The 17340-nt window shown below is 37.7% G+C and overlaps 1 protein-coding gene across 1 annotated transcript in view; it reads right to left on the bottom strand.

Moving 5' to 3' along the window:
• The window catches only part of LOC107757336 (A disintegrin and metalloproteinase with thrombospondin motifs 16-like), a 68225-nt gene that overhangs the window by 34421 nt on the left and 16464 nt on the right, over positions 1-17340 (bottom strand). The window contains exons 6-12 of the mRNA XM_016574778.1: positions 17115-17198; positions 16282-16441; positions 13423-13528; positions 13197-13334; positions 8472-8625; positions 3692-3787; positions 928-1076 (exon numbers count right to left, since the gene is read on the bottom strand). Coding sequence (XP_016430264.1) covers positions 928-1076; positions 3692-3787; positions 8472-8625; positions 13197-13334; positions 13423-13528; positions 16282-16441; positions 17115-17198 — 887 coding nt within the window. The remainder of the gene's footprint in view (positions 1-927; positions 1077-3691; positions 3788-8471; positions 8626-13196; positions 13335-13422; positions 13529-16281; positions 16442-17114; positions 17199-17340) is intronic.

Here is a 17340-nt window from a genome sequence, read left to right as displayed (position 1 = left end):
TCATTCACTCATTTTAGTAATTTGTTCCCCTGTTTTAAAATTTAACATGCAACGCAGTGAAAACTATACACTATCAGTCAAAATGTTGGGGTTGGTTTTTGAAAGAAGTCTTTTCTGCTCACCAAGGCTGCATTTATTTAATCAAAAATACAGTAAAAACCGTGAAATATTATTATAATTTAAAACCGCTGTTGTCTGTGTGAATATTTGTTAAACTGTAATTTATTTCTGTGATGCGCAGCTGTCTTTTCAGCATCATTACTCCAGTCTTCAGTGTCACATGATCTTCAGAAATCATTCTAATATGCTGATTTGCTGCTCAAGAAACATTTCTGATTATTATCAATGTTGAAAACAGTCGTGCTGCACAATATTTTTGTGGAAACTGTGATACATTTTATTTTTCAGGATTCACAGATGAATAGAACGTTCAAAAGAACAGCATTTATTTGAAATAGAAAATGTTTGTAACTTTATAAACATCTTTACTGTCACTTTTGATCAATTTAATGTGCCCCTGATGAATAAAAGTGTAAATTAAATGTTTTTAAAAATCTTACTGACTCCAAACTTTTGAATAGTAGTGATTCACTGCAATAAGATAAAACAACATGAAATAATTCATTGAAGAAAAATGAAGGATCTTGCATACTTTTTCATTTCAAATGTTACATGATTGTAAAATCAATTCTTCCAAATGAGTACAACTCAACACTTGCATTTCATTTGCTCTGTATCCAAGAAAGGATTAATATAGGATCTAAGCCTTTCTTGGATATGGAGCAAATTAATTTCAAGTATCGAGTTCGAGAAATGATTGCAATGTTTTGTTTAAAATCCTGTTGTGCATGATTTTCACGTCAACAACTTGAATTTGTTGTGAAGAGGACCCTCTCATTTGATTTGTATTGCCTGTACTGCATGTACCTGGGGCTGCTGCAGTGTCTCTCTCTGTAGGTCACTCCACTCTCACAGCTTCTCGAGCAGCTGGACCAGAAAGACCAGGATGACCACTGACCATGAACCGGCTTAGGACCGTCATCACCCTGTTTTACACACTGACCCCGACGACACCACTGCAAAAACACACAGGAACACACACATCAGTCTGAGAGCGATAATGGTCTTCTTTACATTTAAAGGGACAGTAGACCCAAAAATAAAGATTCTGTCAGCATTCTCTCACCTTCCAAACCTGTATGAACACAAAAAGTGATTTCTTAAAGAACATCATTTCTGATCTTTTCCATACAGTAGTATAATGAATGCAAATCCTCAAAATGACAAAACAAACACAATAAAAGTATCATAAAAATTGTTCATATGATGCATTCACTATATTTAACTCTTTCCCCACCATTGACGAGTTATCTCGTCTTTTAGAAGAAAACGCTTCCCCGCCAAAGACGAGTTTTTACGGCTTTCCGTGTTTTCATTGTTATACACTCGGGGGCGCTATTACGCATCTTCTCAAAATCAACAAAAGAGCAATGATATGCAAGTGCTATAACAAGTCTCAGTTAGCTTAATGCAGTACACGCAGCAAAGGTTTTTTTTTATTATGTAATAAATAAAAATAAAACAGATAGAATAGAAAAATAAAAGAGCAAGCTAGTGTTAGAGGCCTTTGGAAATGCAACATGCACCAACTATCTCCACATGCTTGAAATGAGAAGCTCTTATCAACAGCGGTTTTCCATCAAAATAAAAGTTCAACGGTTTGCTGTAATTTAACAGTTGGAATGCAAAATATAATATTAATAATAATAATAATAATATTATTATTATTATTATTATTGTTGTTATTATTTCTTCTTAAAATATTTTTATTTTGAATTTTACAATTATTATTTTTTTAATAATCTTTTTTATTGATATATAATCACAAAATTTGTTGCCAAATTGTACAGCCCTACAAACAAACACAGCAAATCTGGATTTTTTTTTAGTACATTTTTAAATTGAAGTTTTTATGAGAAAAATTGCAGTTAGATTTCCCCCCCCAAAAAGTGCAGCCTTGCATGGAATATTGTGCATGAGTCACGCATTATGATGCTTTTTCGTCATCACTGAGCTGAACAGATTCAGTCTTTCGATTTAAATGCAAGGGCATTTTTTCACAAATTCTGTGTTTAACTGAAGGACATTTGGAAAGGTCTGGAAGAACGTGAGAGTGTGAGAATTACTAATTGAATGGCCCAGCTTCACACATTCATTTTAATTCCCATCAGGCAGCAATTCCATCTAATTCAGCACTTTGTGAGAGGTTAAAGAGTGAATGAACGATAGTCCCAGTCCAGCGCTCTTCACACCCTGTGTGTAACTCAATCCGAGTCTCTGGCTCATGTGACGGAGCTGATGTTTCCTAAACGCAGATGGGCAGGATTCCTAGAGGAGACCGTCATCATTAGTGCTGCGTACCGTCACTGGCTCTCACTCGGATTAAAATATATAAATATGGGACGGCAGGACTGTATCTAACACAACGCTGTCTGACGAGGTTCAGACCGGCAGTGCAAATTCATTTTTAGTGTATATGGCACCTCCTTTAGTTGTTCAAACAGCAAAAAATCCACTTAAAATCTGATTCAAGTGTTTGGATGAGTTAAAGAGTGAGGGGTCTGAGATGACAGACAGACCCTAAATGAGGTCTAGAAACATCGCCAGCAGTTTTCTGAACTGCATTCATATTCATTTTCACTCATTTTCTCGTATAAAAGGAGTACACTTTAACATACTATAAAAAGAGTGCTTATGACGGAAATAATATACTTAAGTGCGAACGGAATGTAATATTTTCGGAGACTCAGTTGCATGGTAATTGCAATTAATATGTATTATAGTCTAAATGTATATCTAAGTGTTATAATGAATGCAATTTTGACTCAGTGCTTTTTTCGACCCACTTAAGTAGGACTTAAGTACATCTTTTTATGTAATTTCATAATGACTTCTATTGTCTTTGAAATATGGTTACAGTACTGCTGAATGTGCTGACAGGCATTTACCATGAAGTAAAATATACTTCAAGGTAATTTCTATTGAAACTTATATGTCATGCATTTAAATCCATTTGTAATTACACATTTATAATGATGACGTTGCAATTTAGTACATTTAAAATATATTAACTTTAAATGTAATATCAAATTACACACTACAGTTAAAATTTTTTAATTATAAGTGCTTTACGTGTGCTTTAGTATGTTAGTCAGCACATCAAAATAAGTGAACTTCTTTAAAGCACGACAAAAGATTATTAAAACGTTGATTTAAAATGCACTTTAAATGAAACTTTTAATTTGACATTATTACAAAGTGCACTTAAGTGTGAAACAATCATTTAAGTGTCTCTCTTTAAATACACTTAAGTGGCCTTTATTTAATTAATATTATATTATCAGCAAGTACAGTTTATAAAAATATACGTTTGAAAGATTTTTTCTAGTGCACACGCACGTTCAATGCACACTTCTATTTGTCAGAGGTTTCCCTGTAGAACTGAATCTATTCTAGCCTTCAGTACAGTGACAGTGACACTAAACATCTGTTAAAAACCCATCTGAAACGATGGTAATGATTAAACTCCTTCAGTGACAAGAAACAGAGCGCTTGAGCTGAGTGTGATGTGATTTCTGTTTAAGATGAGATGCTTTTGAAGACATGAATGCGTCCTGTGAGCGTGCCTCACCATCTCTGGACCGCAGGCTGAGCCCTCGGCGGCTGGCATGAACTTGGTCTCACATTTTCTTCCGACCCGGTGGCACCACAGGGCTTTACAGATGTCCTGCGTGACACACATTGAGATGGATGCATTAAAGAAGCTGTCGCTGTGATAAAAGACTAACCAGCAGAGATCTGCCAAGAACTGTGACAGAAGTCTGAGCGATAGCTACACTGAAGAAATTAAGGATTACAGCACACTGTGTAATGGATAGATGTTCTTCATGTGCTGTGTGACTGTCCAAAAGCAGCTTTGCACAATAATGCTCTCTGGATATAATAATGACATGTCTGGTTTGTTTTAGCTTATGTCAAACTCTCTGTTTGTGGTCATTCTGCAACCAAGGGTCTTGTTTTGTTTTGTTTTGTGTGTGTCATAGGACAGATTAGAAATTACTTTTTTTGTGCATTTAATTTAGTTACTTTTTTCATATTTGTAAAAGTTTGGGCTTTAAATGCCAGAATTTCCTCTACTTTTGGCTTTGCTTTTACCACTATTTTAAACTCCCTTTTAACATTGATACAGTTATAAAAAGTGTAAAAAAAGTTTCAAATTCTTCAAAATAAAGGATTAGATTTTCTAACATCTAACATTCTAAAATGAGGAAATTCAGTCAGCCATAAATATTACTATTATATTACAGCTATAATGTGTAATAATAATAATAATAATTTAGAGTGAAATGTTACAATAGTAATATGTATTATTTTGTTTTATTTGCAGTTTTTATATTTGTATTTAGTGACAGCATAATAATAATAATAATAATAATAATAATAATAATCACCTTCATCTGGAATTTTTAACCGCATTTCAAATGATTATCCCAGTTAGATTTTCATATACAATACTGTATATGTATTGTGTGTTTTTAGTGAACTCTTTTGTGGATTTCTAATTAATTTTTAATATTCTTAATAAGTTCTGGATTCAAAAATGCCACGATTTCCCTATTTTTGACTTTACCATTACCACCCTTTTGAACTTCCTTTTAACTTAAACTTTACTACATTTATAAAACAAACAAACAAACAAACAAACAAATAAATAAAATGTAGAATGTCTAAAGTGGACTATCAAAATAAAGTGTAACCATAAAAAGTGTGTTAAGTGAGTGCAATAAAGCGTTCTGCGTGAAGCATGATTAAAAATCATGTTTTTAGTTGATTTGGTTTTTGTAATGTTTTTATAACAGAGAATCGCTGTACTCAAGTGAGTGTCCTCAATACTGCTGTCATTACTATTGCATCAAACATTTAGAGAACAACTGAGATTATACTTGGTTATTATCATGGATATGAGAAGTGACAGGCCTGCACATCTCTGCCAGACGCTGCTCTCTTCGAACAGAAATGTTTTTAATTTAACATCCTGATATGAGAGCAGTTTTATTAAAACTGTGGGGTAAGTCTACTTGTGTTGGAACATTACACCAAAATCCACTTGAAGGCTGATCAAGCTCAGACACACAATTAATGGTTTAAAATAAATGCAGTAGAGTTTGAAGAAGATTCAGATTCATTTTTCATTAAAAAAGTCCCTTACTGAACAATGATTTGTAAAACCTACTTCATAATTCATCAGACATCCTAAAAGTGTCTTACTGTCCTGCAAGAGCAGCTCCCATGTATCTACATCTTCAACGCAACGCTCGTCTCATTCACTCACTCTGTGAGAAGAGCGAGGAACGGCTTATGTGTCCGCATTACTCACATCTGGATTATTCTGTCATATTTTGACAATGGGAGCACAGATGGGAGGAAAAGACGGCTTTTTGCCAGAGTGAGCCCGGTCCAAATCCCAGCACAAGTTCTGCAGCTGTGTGTTAAAGCGAGACCTCCTCGAATCCGTTCCTGCTGAGCACGAGGAGAGCGATCACACAGCGCTCATCTCAGTCCCGCTGCCAGACAATATCAAGACGCTACTTCACAGTGAAAGCAGAGAGAGCTCAGCTTCTACAGAAACAGTTCAGTGACATCCGCTGCTCTTCTGAACTGAGGAGGCTCTCTTTGTGGTTTGTTCTTATAGTCTGACTCTGATGTAAATTCATCTTAAATTTCCACGTGATGTTTTCACAGATTAGGAGATAATGAAACACATTAAAATAATGATCTTTAAAATAGCATCATATGACCCCTTTAATAGCCAACACTGTCATGTTTTTATACGGCCATATAAATACTATTCATTATCACAAAATTACAAGCTTAAAACCTCGTTTACAATTTTTCTATTTTATTTTATTTTTGTATGTTAGTAATTGTGCCTTATGAAGTTAGTACAGTATGTCTTCTGACTTGGGCTGTAAATTTGATTAAAAAAAGAAGATGAAAAGTGGATAATATTGGGGGCCAGATCTAACCATTTACTAGCTGCTTATTAGCGTGCTGATTATTAATACTTTTAAATAACATATATTAAAGTCTTATTCTGCATGACCATATTTTAGATCCCTTAATGCTTAAACCCCATATCTAAACTTAATAACTACCTTACTAACTATTAATGAGCAGCAATTTAGGAGTTTATTGAGGCAACTGATACACTTTTTTATTCACATAGAGTACAATGACTATAAAAGGTCCACTTGCATTAAAAATGGCACAATGAAATAAGAATCAAAGACAAATCATGTCAGAAATGTGTCCACCTTTATGGTGCAGTCATATTAGCAGAATTGAAGCATCGTCTCTTGACACAGAAAGTCACTTTCAAACCAAGCAGGTTTTTGTTGCTTAATGCACTGAATTCATGTGACCAACTTGAAAATAAGCGGAACTTGCATAGGGAAGTTTTGCGTCCTCATGCAAATCACTTGGTTGCATGGATTCCTAATAGAATGGCGGGATTTTGCATGCAATATTTCACAGAGCAACGGTAATTGTGACTGCACCTTAAACGTGAAACAAAATGAATGTAACAAACAAAAATAAACTTTTTGTAGACTTTTTACAGCCATTGTACATGTTTAAATCATGAACTGTGGAGCTCGCTGAACAGGTGTCTTGGCCATGCATGTGTGCTGTCAGGGTCATATCCTGAAAAACTATATGATTATATAGCAAATGTGGCACATGTGTGACAGTTTCGGTTCAGTCCTCAGGTGAGACATTACTCTCAATCACACTATCATTCTTGATCCTGCTCTACCGCTGAACCTGGACCTTCTTCTCTTTCCAAATGATCTTAAACTCTGCGATAACAACCACACAAATGGATTCTTATCACTTCAACCATGACACAGCTCAGACTGGATCAAAGATATCAGCCTAATGTTCCTGTTAAAAAAGACCACAGTGGGGTCTATTTTTCCCTTTTTCTTTTCTTTCTTTTTTTTTGTTTGTTCAGCAAGGATGCATTAAATTGGTTAAAATGACACTGAAGATGTATGATATTACAAACTGAAGTTGATATAAAAAAAAATTGAGGTTCCTGGGAGATTTTATTTAGGGTGTTATACCACAAACAGCCACCGGGTTAGGGTTGCCATCAAAACTCCATAGAATTTTTGTTGATGCATTTTTCTCTCACAAAGGTCTACATTTCTCTGTAAATATTATTTCTATCAAAAAATAACCACCAAATATGGAATCTTGAGACTCGGATCTTTCCGAGGATATGCATTTTGTCAAGATTATAAAAAATGTGATTCTAAAAGAACGATTTCTATTTCAAATAAATGCTGTTCTTTTGACCTTTCTATTCATCAAAGAATCCTGAAAAATAAAACATATCATGGTTTCCACAAAAATAAACTAAAAATAAAACTGTTTCATCAAATAAATGCAGCCTTGAGCAGAAAAGACTTTTCAGAGAAAAAGTCTTATTGACCACAAAGCTTTGAATGGTAGTTTATGTTTGAAAGCTGGTGTACAAATTACAACCAGTCTTCTTAACTAGCTTAAACAGAAGGACCATGCTCGGTTGAGCAGTGTGTTTTGTTGGTGAGCAGGCATAGCTATATAGACCAAAACTAACCAAGTTCAGTGTGCGCCAGCATGGAAACTCGTGCTGTCTAATGCTGCCTTCAAGAGCTTTGAGGAAGTTCCAATTTGTAAGTCTGGAAGTCATAACTAAGTGCATTCTTCTGATTTTGGCCGAAATGTCATGTATGTGTTGGGCAATTTCATAAGGCGCTTCCACTCTTTTCGCTTTCTGACAAGAACAGAAAGCTCTTTACAACAAGATGAGGTGTGCAATCTTTTAATGACATGTGTTATCATTCTGGTGTAGTAGTTTTGCAGTGTAAACGTTCGCCTCATTAACAGGCTAAATGAGCAGTGGTTCCTGCCAGGCCTAAACAGCTCATCTTCTACAGTACACACAATGGTCAGTCATGTGGTGCCGTTCATGTGCACTCAACTCATCTGGCATGATGCGTCTTTTCAGGAGGGGTTTCATATGTAAAGCAATATGTAATACTGATTTTAACCCCCTAAGCCCCCCATTTTTGACCATAGACATGAAAGTGCACTATCCAAACCTAAATTGTTATAATTCATGAACACTTTGGAATACAAACCTAAGGTTGGACTAATTTTTTAAGAAGAAAATCTGCAGAAGTGGAATCATTTCAAAATATTAAAGTATCAAAACGTTATAGAAGTTTAAATTTACTGTAACTGTAAATTTTATTTTATATATATATATATATAAGTAAATATTTTACAAATAAAGTACCATTTCCATGGTAACGCAATGTCCGATTTAAAAATGGTTTTCACAGGATGGCACTTAATGGACTTGCCTTCTTGAAGTCCAGAGTGCAGAGTTTAGCTTTCTCTCCGAACTGCCACTTGCACTGCGTGTCGGCGTCGTACAGCTCTCCGGGAAGTTTCTCAGGGTACTTGTACTCCTGGATGGCGCTGGGCTCGTCAGACAGACAGGTGGCCTGTGCGGTACTGAGACACAAACACTACTGTAAAACCGCTTGAGTCCCGTACAGTAGAGCAGCAACCATGACAACATAACAAGCGGAGTTCCCTCGGCTACATTTAGACGTCTCTCTTTTCAACACATCCTCTGACTTCAGCATTACGTATGTTATTGAACGCTGCCGTTATTATACGGACGACAGCGAGGCTCCGCGTGTAAACGATATCGAGGATCATGAGAAAGCATTTTACATTGTTTAATAGCGCGTGTTGTAGTAGCGTGACGCACAGTGAAGCCCTGAACGAGCTCTGAGTAGTTTAGCAGGCGCTCCATGACGAGACTGGGTCAGTATGTGAGTCTGTGTGGGATGCATGTTTGTAACGGGGGTCACATCGACTGCTGTATTAGATCTACATACATGCAACACGCACATCTCAAAAAATATACTAACACAGGTGCTCAACCTAAACAATTAAAGAATATTAACAATAAAATCACTGCTGCGTCCATGCAATACTTGAGTTTAGAGCTGCATGATCATCCAGCGATCCCAGAATCCCTCAGTGATTCAGTGCATCCTATGAAGGGAAACCCTGTTTTTCTGCAGCGCATGTAAGTCCTGCTTCCAATTATCTGGAGACGGATCAATGTGGCAGCATCTGGCCCGCAGAGGCAGAAATATCAGCGTCAGATTAATCTGATTCTGACTCAGTTCTCCCAGTGTCACCTCTTTAAGTTTCCTCCTCAGATTAAGGCGAGCGACAGCTATAAAACAGAGCAGCTCGGGCCTGACTCCCTTTCAAGCTCTGTTTTATTAGTGATAAAAGTGGAGGGGTATGCAGAGGAAGGACAGAAGGTCTGAGAGCAGCTACTTGAAGGTCTGTGATCTGCAGGCTGTATGTCGACAGGCTCATGGTGAAGTAGGTGAGGCTGCTGATGAGGAATGGGAAACAGATGGGAGGACAGCTGACGGAGACCGAGTGGCCCTATTTATCTACAGCGTGCTGCTGTTTTTGGGGTGTGGAAAGATAAATGAGGGATGAACGTACTGCACTTTGTCGCCTTCAGATGCCCAGACAGTCCTGGAAAAGCTGTGCTTCACAGACAGACACTAAAGCAGCTGTCACTCTGCAGGTTGACCATGCAGTTTGGTTTGATTGATTGGTTGGTTCAAAATTCACACCTGTTATCAACATTTAGGGCAGGCCCGGTTCTACGAGGGTGCTAGAGGGTGCTAAGCACCCTCAAACGAAATCCATAGCACCCTCGGTTAAAGATTTGGCAAACAGAGGTGTTTAAGCAGTTCTGAAAGAACTTACTGAGTTCAAATTTTGAGTTTTTGTTCCATTTACACTTGGCCACATAAATGTGTCTCCGCAAACCGGAAATAAATCTGATCTTGAATTGAAGTGGTTTGAGCAATAGGATTTAAAAAGCATTCTCAAAATGTCTCGAAAGCAATTCGGAGGGCATTTACACCTGGTCTTTTCACGATCGGATAGCTATCTGATCAGAGAAAACGCATGCAATGACCAAGTGTAAACAGGCCCTTAAAGGGTTAATTCACCCAAAAATGACAATTCTGTAATTAATTTCTCAGCCTCATGTCTTCAGCTTCGTAAATTTACGGTTGAACCCTTGATGTCACGTGGACTATTTTACTATTTTACTATTTTTTGATCGTGGTAATATCCTTGCTGTCTATGGGAGGGTCAGAGAGCTCTCAGATTCCATCAAAAATATCGTAATTTGTGTTCCGAAGATGAACGAAGGTCTTACGGGTTTGGAACGACATGAGGGTGAGTAATTAATGACAGAATTTTCATTTTTGGGTGAACTATCCCTTTAAGGTCCTTGCACACTGAATCCAAAATTTTCGTCTGAAATGTTCACACGTTAAAAAATAAATACAACCTAGCGTTGTGTCAATCACATTTACGCACTGCCTCCGAAACTTTTGTCCGTCATTAAAAAAATTCGGATCGGGTTCGATTTTCTGTGTTTTTCCGCATCTGTAGCAAGCATTTTGAGAGGTGTTTTGACAACTCAGAGCCACTGTAGAAGCGAACGCCAAAAGCCAGAATGGTGTCTGACAAGTTGCTCCCACTCAAAGTCAACTGGTTAAGGATATGGACTCGAGTCTGACTCAACAAGGTGGATTTGGACAAAACACTAGCTTTTGGATTATTGCAGAAAATAATCTCTGTGACCAACAAGGATTTTTCCATTGGCGTTTTGGTAGATTTGGGGTACTTGGACTCGGACCTAGCACTAGCTTTTGGATTAATGCAGAAAATAATCTCTGTAACCAAAGTTTATGATTCTTGCATGTTTGTCCATCATGATAATCTTAGCAAATTAACACAAATTTTGAAGACTGAATACAACTGGCATTAGTCAAAGTTAAATGTAGGCTATATATGAACTATGCCATGGTCACATGACTTCAGCGTCACCCATGGTTAGGCTTCGACAACTCTTTCATTCTTTTATAAAAAACATTTCACTGAAAGTTTGAGTTAGAATAGTTTGCAAGAGTGCAATTATGAACATTAGCTATGTTTCCATCCAAAGTTGTGAATTTAACCTATGTGCAAAATTGGAATATCGCATAAAACATTTGTGAATAAAGCAGTTTCCATCCAGCGAGATGATGAGAAAAAAATCGTCATTTCCTGATAAACTGGTGCCATATATCATATGCAATAAATGACATGTGCATTAATTAGATGTGCATCAAGTAATTTAATCGGTAATTGTGTTATAGTTTATGCAAATGTTTTCTTTGCCAATAATAAATGGGTCCGACTCAGTTGAGCGCAGAAGTTTTTACGCGCATTTTTAGAATTTATGCACATCTTGGCATTTCGATTTGTCACGCCCCTGGACTCATTGTGTTGTGTGTTCCCTCCCCAGGTGTGCCGTGTCTCAGTTAATTAGTCATTCCATACACCTGTGTTCCCCTAATTGCCCAGTGTTTATTAGCCCCAGTCTGTGCTGTCTGTCTTTGTCTGAGATTGAACGTCAAACCCTGTGTTCCTGTCTGCCCCGAGTATTCCCTTGGATATTTGAATTAAAAGACTTTCGTGCGTTTAATGCCTTGTCTCCTCGTTCCTTGCTCCGTGCCATAGGTGAACCGTGACACCATTCAGCGTTTTTATGCAATAAAATTAAGTGGATGGAAACATAGTTAATAAGGTTGAAAAAACAACCAGTAAGTATTTGAGTTTACCTGTTTGGTCTGATGACATTTAATGTCCTGACAACCTCTGTAGTCTTTTTTTTTTTTTAAAGTAAAAGCCTTCCTTATCTACCAAGTAGATCAATTTGAAAACATTGTTTTTACATTGTAGTGTGGACTGTGAAAACGGAGGTATGTAGTCATGTACCGTACCAATAGACATCTATGTTTATACCGGTATGTTCCTTTTACGTGATATTCACTTTCACAGTAATGCTACAGACTTTGTTACTTTGTAAAATCTTCTAATTACATTCCTGCAAAGATTTACTCGTGGTTGATGTCCTGTGGCAAAACATGAGGGCAGTTGCGAATTAGACCATCCATGCTAATTACATGCATGCTATACATGCTAATTCTGCCAATAAAACGATGTTTCTGTCTCATCTCAGTGAACTTTTATTACATTTTGCACATGTTCGGTAAGATGATTTTTGCATTTTCCTACATTTCAAACTTAAAAATGCTAGTGTGGACAGAGAGGTTTGAAACCAAAATGTTGCTTTCAAATGTATCCAGATTAGTGTAGGAATCGCCAAAGTGTCTGCTGGTCTGAATGGGACTCTACTGAACTTTTGCATTTCAAATTTACATTTATTTATTTATCCATCATGACATTTAAGGTACACATTGCATTCAGGGAATACATTTTATTACATCTTGCATTGCCTTGGAATCAAACTCATGACCTTGGCATTTATTAGCGCTTTTGAAAGCATGCATCCCTGAACTTATGTTTTTTTCAGATTTCTGTGCCAGGAATCAAACTGCAACCCTCAACCACAATGCTGTGCACAGCATGCCGTAATGACCAGGTCAAAAATCCTGCAGATTGCTGCAAGCCCCATTTTCTTCTGCACTTTCAAACAACTCTTCAGTCTCCACATGAAGCGTGGCTGGAAGACGAGCTGTAGAAAGCAGGTAAAGCAGCTCAAAGCATCTGACAAACCCCTGCCAGGGAATCCCTTCTTCCGCTGAGGCCTAGAGCTACTGATCCGGGCGGCAGAGAAAAAGATGATCTCATCACCATAATGGAGCACAAGGCCACTACATTTGACACGTCCGTTAATTTAAGGGCAAAAGGTCAAGCTGATCCATTTTCACGAGCACAGACATGGCTCTCAGACAGAAAGTGAAATTTAAAACCTGCTGGAGCTGCTCACTTTCAGATATCAGAACCAAAAGAGCACTACAAATACTATGTCGTTCACAAATTAGTGATAGTGATAGTGATAGTCTTTCCAAGTGACTCAGCCACAACACTGCTACACTGTTTTGATGCATTGCAAAATGCATTGGATTTCAAGCTGTTATTTGGGAAATGGGGGGAATTCTAGATGTGAAAAGAAAACTCACCTTAGAAATCGGTTTAGATATTGTCGGCTACAGGATGACCAAGAGAATAAACCATTGTGTCCCGCCAAGGTAGGCGACATAATATTTCCAACCGACTTCTTACATACGTTGCCTTCGCCATCATGGACCATTCCAAAGCTGTGAAAAACAAGGCTTTCATTGATCCAGTACAGGCAACCGGATTTGAGGAAATCAAACAAAGGTTAATTATAAATTGAACTCTTACTTGTGGCCAGATTCATGGGCGATGGTGAAGGCCAGACCGAGTCCCGTGTCCTCATTGATCGTGCAGCTGCGGTACTTACTGCACATCCCACTGATTGGAGCAAAGCCTGAAATCGAAACAATAAATGGATGGATGAATGAATGATGAGGAGTAAATAAGTCAAGACTAGTGTACCACTGCAACTTATTATGAAGTACAACTCATAAAAGGAGCCAAAGAGTCAGCGACAATCATTTTGCACCTGATCACCTCCGACTGTACACCACCGATCAAAAGTTTGGGGTTGGTAGATTTTAAAAATGTTTTTGAAATAAGTCTTTTCTGCTCACCAAGGCTGCATTTATTTAATAAAAAATACAGTAATATTGTGAAATATTATTACAATTTCAAACAGCAGCTTTCTGTGAATATCTGTTAAACTGTAATTTATTTCTGTGATCAAAGCTGAATTTTCAGCATCATTACTCCAGTCTTCAGTGTCACATGATCTTCAGAAATCATTCTAATATGCTGATTTGCTGCTCAAGAAACATTTCTGATTATTATCAATGTTGAAAACAGTTGAGCTGCCCAATATTTTTGTGCAAACTGATCAAATTAATTTTTCAGGAGTCTTTGATAAACAGCATTTATTTGAAATAGAAACCTTTTGTAACATTATAAATGTCTTTACTGACACTTTTTGATAAATTTAATGTCCGTTTTGATAAAAATAAAATAAATAAGTAAATAAATATCTTACTGACCCCAAACTTTTGAACTGTACATAATCCATACTCCTCAAAAGAGAGGGCAGTAAACAAGATTTTTTTCCTGTGCGAGAGCAACTGATGGACTGCTGTAATCAGATCAAGGTTTGGAGTGCATTTGTTTCACCACTGCTAGTTCAAGAGCTAGAGATCAAATCCAGTTGTTTCGAGTCCACTGCAGGAAATCTGAACAGATATACGAGTTACTTCAACCAGCATGAATCTGAAACACATTATATGCAGGCCGTCTACAGCTAGGAGTGGTATATTAACTGTAGAAAGCATAAAAAGCCTCACAAAATGCTCTGAACAATTCTGTAAGTGTCACTACGTGGGTCTGAGATCTAAGATAACTGTATTTTATGACAAATTATGACTTTCTAAGTCTTTAATACAAAACCTGTGGCGATGAAGTCCAGTGTATGTTGGACCAAAGTCAAACCCCAAAAGGACCAAAGGAGTCTGATTTATTATCCTTTGATTTAATCACTTAATATATGTGCTGTTTTTTGACACATACGCACAGAGTGATTAAATACTTGCATGTATTGCACAAATGTGTTGCACCAGAACATGCTGTGATTTATTTCTGTCTTCTGGCCTTACTGAAAATCTCAAGAGGGACAAAACTATCATACTAAACATTTAATTACACTTGATATATTGATTCTTATGCTGTAAAATAAATAAAAGAAAACAATTTGTTACTAAAACATGTTGCCATCTCATATATAAGCACTATAACACAAATATATATTTCAATATCTCTCTGTCATAAGACACTGTCATGTGCGGAAACGATGCATGAGGGTAATCCAATGCATACGGTGGTTTTCTCAGTCTAGTGATACTGGATGGAATAGTGTATGCTAGTATTAAAGGTTCAGCAGAGCTCTTTAATCTTCCAGTCCGTGACGTCTGAGTGACGTGAAATCTCCCATAACCCTTGACCTCTTGACCTCTGAGCGTGAGTCTGCACTCAAGTGTTAATCATTGACACTCCACAAATGTTGCGTTCCCAGCAGCCTTTGAACCGCGGCCTTGCATTTGAGGGGCATGGCTAGCTTTACTAATGGGGTTAGGGGTTATAGCGGGGAGAGATTCTTTTATGTGGCACAGGGTGGAGACCACAGCTGAGCTCTCACAGGTAATTAGAGGAAAAGCTTCTTACTGTACCTCTAATAATTTAACAGTTAGCTGTAGCTAAATGGTGCAGTTTAAAGGGGTCATATGATGCGATTTCAAGTTTTCCTTTCTCTTTGGAGTGTTACAAGCTCTTGGTGCATAAAGAAGATCTGTAAAGTTGCAAAGACTAAAGTCTCAAATCCAAAGCTGAAGCTCGCGATTATGGTAAGGGGCGTTACATTTCCGACAGGTGCTTGTGGTGTTCGGCCAATCACAGTGCACTGGGTCAGCTGGCCAATCAGAGCGGACTGCGCTTGTCAAAGGAGGGGGCTTTGTAGAAAACGAAGCGTTTGAGAGAGGCGGGGCATAGAGGACCTACAATAATGTACAGTATTTGAAAAATAATGCGTTTTTTGAACATTAAAGCATGTCAACATATTCTGTTACACCAAATACACAAAATAATGATCTTTAAAATAGCATCATATGACCCCTTTAATGATAACTAAGTGCAGTACAGTATATATTAGGTCATAAATCTTAAATGTCACACCACACCTGTGATTTGTTACTCTTTAATGATTGCAAAATTACAGGAAAACCTGGTATCATCTTAAGAGTTAGTTTTTGTCTCATACTGTCATATATATATATATATATATATAGCGGCGTTAATTCAGCATAAGAGAATGTTTTCAGTTACCCATGCCATTGTACATTAGCGGATGCTTTTATCAAAAACTACCTCATTCAGGGCGTACATTTACAGTTTTATTTGCCATCAGCCATGATTAATTTAATCAGTGTCCAGTAACAGGACGGTTACCAAAATAAGGCAAGTATTATTCGTAAGGGCTGGGAATTGCCAATAGTGCAACATTACAACACTATTTGGGGGTTGATTCAATATGTATTGTGTGTGTGTGTGTTTTTTTTAATGCATTTAGCATTTCATGAATTTAGGCTCATCAGATGTTGTCCTTACCCAGAGTGTCACATGGTTCATCCTTCCAGGAGCAGATATCCAGACCGGTTAGCAGGATGGCATGATCATGGCGGCGACCTTCTCGCCCAGCCAGTCCTGACTGCCATTGGCAGAAACTGTTCAGAGTGTGATCCGCATGATGGTTAATCACTAGTCCATCCTGAGTGAGCAGAGAGTTAACTAGAGTTAACAGCAGAATGAAGTCAAAAGAATGAAACACATGCAGCTTGTGACTAGTGCTGGGAGACTAACTCAAACTGGGCCGATTAATTACAAGCTACCTCTGCTGACCCCACCTCAATAAATGAGTCTATGGGTAATTAGCCCCTCATCACTGATCCTGAGTGACTGCGGCTAATTATTCCAATCAAAAGGGGGATACGGGCAATTTTCTGCATTCCTCGGCCGGTGGCTAACACGAACTTCATTAACATTAGCACAGGTGTATCAGTATCTGAGCCCTTCAGCTGTTTGCTGGCCCGCTTTCCCACAGACGCATCCCTCGTCTGGCTGGAATCCAATGGAATGCTGTGTATCCAATTAAACTGTCATCGTAAAAACAAGACCTGTTCAGATAGAGCATCTCAAAGAGAACGAAGGAGACAATAAAATCCACCTTCTGAAGCAATGTTTCATTCGGTTTCAAAGCTCTGTTTTATCTAAACCTCTCACGGTCCATGACGTCAGTCCCCTCCAGAGGGCTTTAACTCTCATTCATTTTACAAATATACACTTGGTGTTGATGTAACATATTCATTTGAACATGCATTATCAGTGCAATAGAGCCAAAATCTTCTACTTTGTTTTCAAATATCTCCATTGCATAAACTCACCTGGTCTTCATCCAGCAGTATTAGTCCAACAATTACAACATTGATGTCACCTCCAATCGTGTCATCTTTGAAAAGTGTTGAGACCTTTGTGGAGATAAGCAACAGTGCAGAAAAATCAGCATTAGGATGGTGCATTTATATGGAGGCATCTAAACTCAAATTACCTTCTTGAACAGAGCAATCAGAAGTGTCTCTTTGGAGAAATGAGAAGCGTATGGCTGGGATG

The sequence above is a fragment of the Sinocyclocheilus rhinocerous genome, unplaced genomic scaffold, assembly GCF_001515625.1.
Source record: "Sinocyclocheilus rhinocerous isolate Xijiao unplaced genomic scaffold, SAMN03320098_v1.1 scaffold4792, whole genome shotgun sequence".
Classification (NCBI taxonomy): Eukaryota; Metazoa; Chordata; class Actinopteri; order Cypriniformes; family Cyprinidae; genus Sinocyclocheilus; species Sinocyclocheilus rhinocerous.
The sequence above is the reverse complement of the archived record's forward strand: the minus strand, read 5'-3'. Positions and strand labels throughout refer to the sequence as shown.